General features: G+C 43.3%; 1 protein-coding gene across 2 annotated transcripts; it reads right to left on the reverse strand.

The window, feature by feature from the left end:
• Positions 1 to 1868: 1868 nt before the first annotated feature.
• LOC119028593 (somatostatin-like receptor F_48D10.1) lies at positions 1869 to 11807 on the reverse strand. Of its 2 annotated transcripts, none has more exons than XM_037114778.1 (5): positions 10269 to 11807; positions 7752 to 7892; positions 7310 to 7582; positions 6368 to 6487; positions 1869 to 4307 (listed from the first exon to the last, which is right to left on the reverse strand). In XM_037114778.1, exons 1-5 carry the CDS (start codon positions 10848 to 10850, stop codon positions 4077 to 4079), a joined length of 1347 nt encoding a protein of 448 aa, XP_036970673.1. In that variant the 5' UTR covers positions 10851 to 11807; the 3' UTR covers positions 1869 to 4076. The 2 variants fall into 2 exon arrangements, with proteins under 2 accessions (XP_036970673.1, XP_036970663.1); XM_037114768.1 differs by having other exon boundaries at positions 6341 to 6487.
• Positions 11808 to 12532: the final 725 nt, after the last annotated feature.

The following is a 12532-nucleotide window of genomic DNA, read 5'->3' on the forward strand; positions in this document are numbered from 1 at the left end:
TAGCTGGCAGTAGTCAAGGTGGTATGTTTCAATGCAACTTTTCTGCCGAGCGGGTCAGACGAGAGGCAATGGAGTGGTCGGATAAGGGCAGTTGGCCGTTGGTCTGGGCGGTGCGTGGGGGCCTTAAACGACTCAGAAACTCAGAGCTCATGCGTGTCCTTAACGACTCTGTTGTGTCACACCCACACAGGTTTTTAAAGCCTCTCCAGTTAGTTAGAACTGAAGAGGCCTTTTGGATGAGAAGTGAAACATCTTCAAGAAACTGAAACAAGTCCAGTTGCCTACGATACACCACCTAGATTAATCATGACCTGGATGGCTGAGAGCCTCCATCAACATCCTGCCACAATGGTTTTGATTTGCCAAGTCATACTGAGTCACACCAAGATGGAAAGGGCCCTCTTTGCAAAGGCACTTATCCTGAGACATTTCCCTCATCTGTTCGATGTTGCACAATATAAACTGCAGGTTTAAGAAAGGCTCATAAAACAAGAAGTTGCCTGCTGCTTATGTTTTTTGTCAGTCCTCTCACAGCTGTGAGTTTGAGAAAATGAAGTATAGTCAAATAAATAATCAAAAGTACACATATGCATGCACACATGCATATCTGTGACGGTCTTGAGGGACTAGATAATATAAATTATTTCATGCAACAATGTATAATTTAGGACATTATGCTATTAACTGTGTGTACATTTGCCTGTGGTGGTGTGTGACAGGCTGAAAGAGTAATGAAGGAGACTCAAACTGACATCCAGTCTGGGGTCGTTATAAAGATGGGCTCACTTCAAAGACCTTTCTGGGACAGCAGAAACACAAAGACAGAGTCAGAAAACGACACAGTGCGAGATTTCTGCAGATCCTTTCATTCTCTGAAGGAAATCATAGATTAATAAACTAGAGATGATTGTTAAGCATATACTCCTGAAGGTCTGGCTCTGCACCGGCCTCTCTCCATAAGAGTTGTCTGGCTCTGCTGAAATTATAGACTGCGCATTTCCCACATTAAAACCGCCAACCTTCACATCTTTCTATAATCTTCAACGTTCGTGATTAGTAAAGCAACAAAAATATCCCTCAGTAATGTTTATTTCAACACAAAAAGTCACGTGTGTTTTGATTTTGATCAGAATGAAAAGATCAATCCTCATTCATGTACAAAAAAAATATATATATATATATTAAAAAAAAAAAAATTATGGTAGAATCTCTAAATTAAAACAACAAAAATATTTTTCCAAATATGGCAGAAAACATGGTGTTCATGTAGGATCCTATCAGTGAAACTGAATGAGGAAATACATTTTCTGGAAGTTTACACACAGCTGGAGATGTGTTTGCTTCTGGTTTAATTGAGTGTGGAGTGTTTGTGCCTCTAACTGTAACCACTGTGAGTAATTTGACTGGTTGCTATGCATATACATTACCTCATATAGTGAGACATGACAGTCTTATTGACATGTGAATTAAGGACACATAAAGAGTCATATCATCATCTACATAAACATATAGACAACAATTAAGTGCATTTACTCTGGCACTATATTTAAGTACAATTTTGAGGTTCTTTACTTGAGAATTTCCATTTTATTCTACTTCACGCATTATAAGGGAAATACTGTACATTTTACTCACAAATCAACTTCTAACTGTCTAGGTATTACTATAGAGAAAATAACCAGCAGTATGTAAAGTAATTAAATGCAGCTCCATCTTTAACAGTTGTGGTTACAAAGTATGAGCCTCTGGCTGATGCAGTCCATCTGATGAAAAGTGCAGACTGCTTGTGCCTCTATAATTTCCATAGTTTGACACTGACAGAGCGCAGATGTAAGTGTGTGTTTGTGTGCAGGCAGCAAGACAGAATGTCTGGTTTTGGATCAAACCAGTTTATTCCAAAGAAACCCAACAGCACTGAAGCATCTAGACAGCAATAAATATTCTGGAAAAAATATATATACAACACAGACGCTGTATTTGCATGTAAAAGCCTTCATTATAAACAGCCTTGTTTTTTTTTCTTTTTTTTCCTCGCAGGGACAGTTTCCATTCGTCTCCCTGTCATTGCCTGCCCTCAAAATATTCACCTGATCAGCTTCTTGTTTCTCTTTACACGGATGAATAGTGGCTGAAAAAGCCCAACTACTCGCTGATATATTCTAAAATCGATCCCACCCAAATATGTGCTACCACAATAAACTCCTTAAAGTGAAAGTTTTTTGATTCTGATCCACTTTCATTTAATTATCTTGAACACAATGACTGAAAACAGGAACTGATTACAGAAGCAATAACAGAGCAATACTGTAGACATCCTAACAAAAATAATACATGAGCATATTTTGTACTTGCGCTACTAACAGCAAAACAAGAAGCTTTGTCCGAATTGTAATTTTCTAAAGGGTAACTACACCAATTTTACACATTGAAGTGTGTCTCCAGGTCTTGGGGAACACTACTGTAATTACCTACTGGGTAATGTAGGCACCAGTTTTCATCATTGTACTCCTAAAGACACTATCAGATTACATGCAGCTACCTCTGGAGCCACAAAATGCTTTATAATACTTTTTTCACAAATCCAGACGTGCTCCCTCAGACCTTTAATAACACTTAAAGTGTACAATTGGTGGGATTACCCTTTAAGTTTTTTTTGGGTTTTTTTGCAGTCAAATTCATTCATGTCTGTTTCACCAGTTAAATAAGCGTTGCACAAGCAGAGACATTGCAGCCACAGTTACCTGTGTTGGTCAATGTAATTGGTACAATGCGTCAGAGGCGTCAATCAATTAATCAATCGATTGATCATAAAACAAGACGGAACCTTGCGTAATAAAAACAGACATGTTTGCAGTAAAAGCATTTCAAGAGACAAAGCTGATGAAGGCTGAGGTTCTGTGCTGCCAGTCTCATTAGAAATAGTATCTACTGAAAAGTACACGAGGCGCTGAGCAAAGCATGGTCACACCATAACATTATACCAACAATAAACCTCGGCTTCTGCAGAGAGAAAACATGTGCATACATACATACATATCAGCAGCCACAAATGTACATGCACACACACACACACACACACGTGTACATGACACACAATTGCACAAACTCTCAAATCAAGAGGTTTGTTGTTCAATGCTGGCTACATGTTCGCAGAAAGACACTGGGCAGGCGAGTCACAGTCCCTGTGACTGAGAAGCTGACGAGCAGCGAGCAAGCCATTCTCTGAAAATACAAACAGTATACAAAAAGTATCACCGCAGACTTTTTACACAAAGCTGTACGGATATCATATTCATTCATCACAATTTACCCATCGTCATTAGGTAAAGAAGATAGAGTGGCAGCTTGAAACGGAGAAATGCAATTTTTACAATAACGCTTAAAAGACTGATGCTGAATTAGTGCACACCGCAGTTGAGCTGTTTGATTAAAGCTGTAGTACACAAGATTTTTGTCTGAAACTAACCCTATTTTTTCAGCCTAAATCACAGTGTGGTTGCAAAAAAGAACCCAGTAATGCCCAACTGGCCCTTTTGATGTTGGGTATCCGCAGGAAATCTTCTCCACTGGCTCTATTTGTGTTCTCAATGGAATTTTTTTTGGTTCTGAATGGTAAATACATTCTTGCACGTGGTGTAACAGATGAACAGGAAATGAGAGAAGGGGGGTGTAGTGTGTCTGCGACCATGAGGAGCCGTGATGATTGCAGAGAGCGGCTACAGAGGCACTTATGTCAGATGGCACGTCAGATCGAAAAAAAAATGGTAAAGAGATGGATGAATCATACAGTTCAGTTGTAGATACACATCACGACATGTAAAATATACATGAGGCTCTGTCACTGAGATGTCATGGATACAATGCATGAGTGTTCATGTGTGTGTCAAAGGATAGTCTGATAGATGGATTTTTACATTGTGCCTGCAGAAAAAAACATCACTATTGGCCACTTTGACGAGCTGATCCATCTCTCCAACATCTGTCTCTGTAGTCTCATATCCTGTTTTTCCTCCTCTTTTCGGAGGAACGCTTCGACTTTCACCTCCTAAATCAGCCCGACATTCATCGCCAATTGGCTACTGTTCCTGAGGAGCCATGGATGCACGGGTGGAGGGCTTAGTCAGCGCAGTGATGGAGGGAAGTTCAGCTGTGGCTACCATGGAGGTTAGCGTTGAGGCTGCTGTGGGGGTTGCTGTGGCCGTGGTGGGTCCCATTCCCGGGCAAGTGGAGGGAGGCGGAAATGTAGGGCTGGAGCGGTGCAGGTCTGCTGTGTGAGAGGTTGGTGAGGCCGGAGTCTGAGGAGAGATCTTCAGTGAGACGAAAAGAGAGGCAGAGTCAAGTAGGGACATAAAGAAAGAGAAAAGGCAGCAAAAACCTTGGGATGATTAAAAAAAAAAAGAGGAGAAGGGGTGGACAGACCTTTCCCTCAGGGTTACCAGGATGAGTCAACTCTATGTTTAAAGCAGACTGCCGACCGGTGCCAGGCCTGAAAATATTTGCTACCGAGCTGAATAATAACAAGAATATTAGAAGCTACTTGTGTATTAATTACCTCGAACTTGGCACAGCCTTTAGTGCATTGTTCCTCATTAACCCCCTGTCATTCCCCCGACAAAAATGTACTGATTTGGATTCACGTCTGCACTAAAGTCATTATCACAACCTTTCAGTATTCAGGAGCAAACTAAATCTGTAGTCACAGCCTGAGTGCTATAATTTTTTCATTATGAAATAAGTATAAGCAAGGTTCATACATTTAATTTGGGATTCTGTTAAAAAAAAAAGCTCCTGTCTCTTCATGGCACCCCTCCCAGAAAACCCCAGTCTGGTCTGATTGGTCACCACTCACAGGTCTGAGCGGGAGGCCGCCTACTGTGATTTTGCATCAACTTGTTTTTGCTACCACAGCCGCGCGCGTGGTGTGATGGTATTGCCGTGACATCACAGCCTTACAGACGCCTGACAGCTCGTTTGAAGGCACAGTTTGACTGAGCACTTCGACACTTTCACAGTCTTTTCACAGCACCTCATCCTGCAAAATAACAACAAAAAAAAAGGTTTCTCAAATCTCAGTTTCTGCAAAATGGGACCTTGAATGATTCGAATAAAAGCCCATTCATGATAGAATTTCTGGTTAGCTTTTTATGTGCAGTAGCTGTTCTGTTTATTTACATTTACTAATAGGGGAAGAGCATCTTGTTATCAGAACGTCGCTGGTTCGATTCCCCTGGTCTGCATTTCAAAGTGTCAAGATACTGATCCCCAGTGCTCCTGATGTGCTGGTCAGCACCATCAGAGTAAGAATGTATGTATAAATTTATTGTCAGTCGCTTTGAACAAAATTGCCTGCTAAATGCCCTTAAATCTAAAATCTATATAGGAGTGTTCATTGTACGCCATTACTGCGCTTGATTCAAAGCGGCCTCAAGCGCAAAAGGAGTTAAAGTCCCACTCACCCATAGGAGGCTCTTTCTTAAACAGATAATGGGGAGAAAAATCATACCAGAGACCGAACAACTGACGTGATATGTGAACAAGCAAACAGACGCATGGATTTTGTCCTACTAATGTGTTTCTCACTCAAAGTTCTCCTCTGAGAATAACGAGAAATCTGTTAAATGAGCACTCATCGTACTCTCTGCTGTGACTTGTGGAGGAAGCCGTACTTTTGTTAACCTTGATACGGTTGAAGGAGCTCTGGCAGAGTCTCATCAGAGCCACTCTGTCAGGCTAATGCACCTCGCTGCTCTTGTACCAGTTATCTAATTGGACACTTAAGAGGCCCCATGAGTCAAAGCTACTTCCTTTCATGTCGGCCCAACACACACACACACACACACACACACACACACACACACACACACACACACACACACATGAAAACGAATCTCATAATCTTTCACTCACGCCTTTGGAATTTTCTGTAATCATTGCCTCTACAGCTGCATTAATTTACCATCCTTCTTCAGTTAGCTGCTCTCTCTCTCTCTCTCTCTCTCTCTCTCTCTCACACACACACACACGCACCTGTCTGTTGATTGAATTGGAAGGGTCCTAATGAGGAGAATTGTAGAAGCTGACGCATCAGACTGACTGCTGATGCAGAAAGCTGCAGAGTCTCTGTGTGTGTCTGTATGTGACTGCATGACATTCCTCCACCTGCCTTAAAACACAATCATTTGAGTCTGTGCTGCACTAAATATAGCTTTTATTTTTAAATTTCATCATCACGTCTCTCTGGGTCTGTCCTTTCTAGTTAATTAAACTCCCATTCCCCCTCCAACTCCCCCACCTCCAAATGAATCTGTTGCCTACACACACAAGCGCACACAGAGACTACCTGGCTGCTCTGGGGGTCGTGGTAAACCTGGTTACGAGGCGACAGCAGGACGCAGTCGTGTGCTGTTGTTTTCTCAGTCCGCGGAGCGCTGGGGTCGCCGTCATCCACGCCGCTGGCCTTGCACCTCATACTCCTCACACACAGCACCTGCAGGGCCACGAAAACAATTACCTGTAGAGGCTCTGTGACTACGGTGCGTCACAGATCTCCAGGGTCAATAGCAGCCACCGTGTTGGATGTCGATTGACCATGAGCACACAATAAAGTAAGAGCATTTGACAGTCAGGCTAGACAACAAGAGAGGCAAGAATCAATAATCCATCTGATAGATCCTGTGGCCTTTCGATCGACCCATGCTATTCATTTAATCCTCTCCCGTTCACGGCTTTTGTTCCATTCTTTATATGTTCTTATTTCACCACTTCAGAAAATCATCCATCTTTATTTGGCACACTAATTAAAACTGTTGGAACGGCTTCTGGACCCCTGTGTTTAAATACACACCTTACTCATTCGAGTTGTGAGAGGAGTTTAAGCTTTTGGAGAAAACTAAAAGTTTATTTTCCTGCACCAACACTGACCGCACATCTAGCTTTATTATTATTATTATTATTTTTTGTTTGCATCGTCACTCAACACCACTCATGAAATGCAAGAATGAAATCTACATTCTACACTTCACCGTGAGTCAAATTGCAATCAGCTGCTCCTGACTGGGGGCTGGCGTGAGAACATTTGCTAAACTGCATTTGATTTCTATTTCATTTTTTATTTTTTTGCCACTGCAAAGAATTAGGCTACTTATCTCCTCCTGCTTTAAGTTGTTAAACTAAGCTAAGCTAAAGTGCTGCTGCAGGCTGTGGCTTCAAAACAGAAAGTCGGTATAGATCTATCTCAGAAACCAAACTAAGATGTTGAACATTTTCTTAAGCCTCACGCAGTTTTAAACCCAGGGGATGTTCACCCTACTTTTCTGAAGCTCTGTTTCAAGTTGTCCGACAGGAAGCCGTAGAGCACCGGGTTGGCGCAGGAGTTGGCGTAGGAGAGGATGACGGCGAAGAAATAGATGCCGGCAGTGGCGCTGGACTCCGGGATGATGACCACCAGATTGACCATGTTGATGATGAAGAACGGCAGCCAGCAGAGCACAAACACCACCACGATCACCACCACCATCCGCGTCACCTTGCGCTCCGAACGCCGGCGCTTGGTGAAGCCCGCCCGTGCCCCCGAGGACTTCACCTGCGGGGAGAACGCCACAGACATTTTCATCGTGAGAGTGTGGAGCGACGAAAGTGAAGGGAGGGATGTCGATGAGGGGGGTGATTGTTGCGTAAATTTAGATTACAGTATGAATTTACACATGAGCCTCTTTTAATCACCATCGTACACGCACATACAGTGTACACACCTTGATAACGATGAGCAGGTAGCAGAGGCAAATGATGAGCAGCGGTCCAAAGAAGCCGACTGTGGCGGTGTAGAGGATGAAGGCAGTCGACCACACATTCTGTGGCTCTGGCCAGATCATGTTGCAGGAGTTAAATGTGTCCTAAAGGGGAAAATGAAATAACCTGAGAAACATTTAAATATTCATTATCTGCTAAAACATTGGTGGTGAACAAGACTTTGAGGCCCAGAGCAAGCGTCAGACTACAAAGCTTTAAGTAAAGCAGGAGAGGGATGTTTGGTGGAACACAAATAACATTATCTTCTTCTGTAACTTTTACTGCTACCAACGAGCCTCCCTTTGTCCTGTCATTGTCAAACCAGTGGCCTTCAGCCGTACCTCACCAACATGTTTGTCACTGGTTACATCCTTCTCCTCCCTTTTCTTCTTCAAGCTTTTGAGTTTTCTTGCTATTGCAGAACTTCCTGCAACACTTTCCTTTCCATACAATAGCCCTTGCATTTGTTCTAAACTGCAGACTGCGTCTGGGTTGTTTTTCCAGCTCAGCTCTGTTTTTGCTTTCCAGCAGCTCCTGAGGGAGATATATTGGGCTTCAGGTGCACCGCCGTGTTCAGCAGAGAGTCATTAACCGCAGACAGTTTGCCATTTGGTGCTGGACCTGTTGGTAAAGAGATGTTCACATCGTCTGTCACAGCTTCCTCACTGTAACAGTTGTCGGCAGGCTGTAGCGAGTAAACAGTAGCGTGCCAAGCTGTAAAACAACAATCTAAAAGATATTAAAATGTTCAGTAGAGCTGAGGAACTTTTGCACACATTTCACACTGGCATGATTTATTTAAGTGGTAATATAGAAACTTTTTTTTTTACAGTAGCTTAGAGTGTTTTCAATAAAACTGAGTGTTACAAAGAGACACATTCTGTATATGTGCTTCATCAGGTAGTGCCAGCAGTTGTTCTGCCAGGTTGTTTTGCGCATTTGTTTGCTATTTGGCAGGTGTCCGTGAAACACAAACGTCAGTGTCGTTGAATGCACTAACAAGGAAACGTAAAAACTCAGCCACTTAGTCTCAGTGGGTTTGTTAAAGTGCAACGACATGAACAGCAAACTGTGCTGAAAGGAAAAAATTTATTGTTTATCGTTTGAAAAAAAGTATGTCATCTCTGCCACTGTGGGTTCTCTCAGTCAAAACAACGTAAAACAAAATAGATGGTCTGTTGATGTTGTGTCGCAGCGTTGGATCAGGTTGTTTTGATGTGTCGAAGTCACCTTCGCCTGCTCCCCTCCTCACTCTCTGAAGCATCATCTGGCATTCACCTCGTTATAATGACAGGTGGCCCTCTCCTTGAATACAATCGTGGATTTGTCTGGGTTCTAACATCGTTGGAAACAACTTTGATAACGTTTAAAAGAAAAACTTTGATTTAAAGATGATAATTTAAAAAATCTCATAAACCAGAGCTTACTGATCTGCTTCGACATAAATATTACTTTGTTCTTTAGTGAACTAAAACATATTGTAGAGCCTTGATACCTTATGCTATACATTTAATCCTCTCTCGTTCACACCTTATGTTCCATTCATCATACGTTCTTATTTCACCTTTAATGTCCAGAAAAAAATCCATCCATCTTAATTTGGCACTCTAATAAACGGTTGGAACAGCCTCTGGACCCGTTTTTAAACACACGCCTTACTTATTCAAGTTATGATGAGAGTTTAACCTTTTCAAGAATATCAAAAGTTGATTTTCCTGCACTAAAAAGTGACCGTACAGTCGGCTTGGGTTTCGTTTTTATTAAAAGTCCCCCCAGCAGAGGGCTGAAACATGCTCCTAAAACTTTTCTGCTGTCAAACTTAAAACCCAACCCTTTTAACTTGAATGCACCTATTCAGATGTTTTGGGGTTTTGGTTGTTTTTTTTTTGGTTTTTTTTGTTTTTGCATCTTTACTCACCACCACTCGTGAAATGCCAGAATGAAACCTACGTTTTACACTTCGCCCTAAGCCAGATGCAGTCAGCTGCTCCTAGCTGGGGCCTGGCTGACAGACAAAGTGTGAACATGTGAGTCTGATGTGGAGATTTAATTCAAATCGTCTTGCAGGATCAGCACAGTGACTGTGCACAGCACATTACAGGCACATAATGATCCCTCATAGAAAAGGGGTGGAGAGGACAGAATTATCAACAGAATGTGCATAAGTGACAGTTTTGTCATTATGACATCATTTCCCCAGTGCTCAAGGACTGGATAGCAAACTTCAAGTCAGGCCTGCTAGCTGCACAGCTACTTGAGCTAAATAGTTAACAGCAGTAGCCGTTAGCAGTTACTTTGCAGTGATTTGCCGCCCCCCGTTTGTTTAAACGTGAATTTTACAGCTGGCCAATTCTTACATACTGCACCTTTAATGTCAACTCAGTGCCTGGTGTTTTTTCTTTCTTCTTCTTCTTCTTCTTCTTCTTTTTTTTTTTTAAATCAGAGGCAGCTATTAATTACACCAGGCCCGGGGTTTATACCTGAACATCAGAGAAGATGACCACAGGCAGGACCACCACAAAGGACACGGCCCACACGGCTGCGCTCACCACCTTGGCCACGCGGGGATGCCTCCACTTGGTGCTGCGTATCGGGTGAACCACGGCCAGGTACCGATCGATGGACATGACCGTCAGACAGAAAATAGACGTGAACTGATTCATCGAGTCTGCCGTCATGACCACACGGCATAGGAAGGAGCCAAACGGCCAATAGGAGAGCACGTTCTGTGTGGTGAGGAAAGGGAGCCCGATGATGTAGAGCTCATCGGCCACAGCCAGGTTCAGGATGTAGATGTTGGTGACTGTCTTCATTTTGGCGTAGCGCAGCACCACGTAAATTGCCAGAGTGTTCCCGGTCAGACCCACCATGAAGACCGTGAGGGAGATGACTGCTGTCATCAGGGTGCTGCTGCCCTGGAACGGGACGCTTTGGGTGGACAGGTTGGAGGACAGGTTGAAGAGGCAGGGGTAGGAGAGGATGAAGGGTGAGGGAGTGGCTTCAAAGGAGGAGTTGAGGTCGGATGAGAGGGAAAGCGAGCGGGTCTGGTCCAGGGCATCCATTGTGGGAAGCAGTGTGGAGTCCAGATGCAGATCCGCTTCGTCCACCACACTACAAGGTATCCAGTAAAAAACGACGAGAGAGCGCTTTGAGCTACAGTCCAGTACCTTCTCTCAGATGTCCGTGCCAAAGCAGGTGAAAGTGATTCATAGAATGCCAGTGTGCGCTCTGGGCACACAGGCAAGAGAACGCAGAGAGCGCCACAACACAGAGAGCGTCGTGTCTGTAATTACGCACAAGAAGCCGCTGCCGTTAATGTAACACCACAGTATTACAGTCGTTATCGTGTCTCTGGCGTTGTTTATAACACTGATTATGGTTGTCTCGCTCTATCTGACTCGGAAAATCCAGGATTCTCCCGCTGTGCCGTGCGTCAAGCGCGAGTTTACCCGGGAACAGTGCCACGGCTTTTACGCACAGCAGACCACAAGCTTTAAAATAATGCCCGTGTTAAGAGTATAGGCGAAACTGAATATTCAGATTGCGCCTGCGCTGGTGGTGTCTTAACACTATGCTCAGTGACTCGATCCCACCGCAGAGCTACATTTTTAAATCAGGCACACACAGTTCGCGGATCAAGACAAGAGCGTGGAGAGGAAAACGCAAGAAAACAAAGCAGAGAAAAATGTCTCTGTCGGATCAAACTGAAACAAGTAGATTCCCCCAAACAAATCTCCTCATTTTCAATTAAGTCCTGTGGTCTTCCAACTCTGACGGAGAGCTTGAGTCCGATCCGAGCTCCCGACCGCCCGCTGTCCGTGGTGACGAGCAGAATGTGTCGGCAGCAGCTCCGCGCGTCTCCTCCCCCCCCCGCAACTTTCTTCCCACACAGCTCCGCTTTTTTCTTTGACACGATTTGTTAAGAGAGGGAGAGAGAGGGAGAGAAAGGGGGAGAGAGGGAGAGAGAGAGAGAGAGAATGAATGGGTCTTTGATCATGTGTGAGTTCAGTGGAAGAGAGCTGCCGCCCGTCAGAGTGACATTGTCAGAGAAGAGGAGCAGCTTGGTGGGCGTCTCTGACCAAGTGTGTCTCTGTCTGCTTCAGCATCAGCGGTGAAATGTAACGAAATGCAGTTACTCAACTAATGCACATGTGATTTTATACATTTCCTTTACATGAATAGGCTATCTCCGTTCTGTGCTGCTGTATTCTTCAGGTCCACTACATTGTAGAGGGGAATGATTTATTATTTATTTATTGGGATCACTTTTCAATACACTACTCAAAAATGTGATGAGTGATAATTAATGAATCGTTAATCATCTCCTAATAAATGTGATTCAAGGACTAGATAGCAGTTTATGATGAACAGGGCAAAGGGAACAGATTAGGAGGTGCTATTAATTAATCAGTAAGTAATGATTACTTCATTGATATCTGTGAATCCACATTCTGACCACTTTTTTGATCACGTGTTCCTGCCTAAATCGAAGCAGAAGAGGGGACCGTGCTTTTGCTGTATCGGATCCTAAATTATGATCTGCCTCTGCACGTTAACCAGGCCTCTTCTTTGTGGGTTTTTAAATCACTTCTTGAAACCCATCTCTTCTCCAGAGCTTTTGACACCTAGTAAGAGGTCAACTTGATCTTTTTGATTGTATTCCTTATTGTGATTACTTTTATTGCATTTTTTACTCATGCTTTAAGCCTTTTAATGTACTGTTGTTTTTTGCGCCTTTAATGAG

Source organism: Acanthopagrus latus, chromosome 1 (genome assembly GCF_904848185.1).
Source record: "Acanthopagrus latus isolate v.2019 chromosome 1, fAcaLat1.1, whole genome shotgun sequence".
Classification (NCBI taxonomy): Eukaryota; Metazoa; Chordata; class Actinopteri; order Spariformes; family Sparidae; genus Acanthopagrus; species Acanthopagrus latus.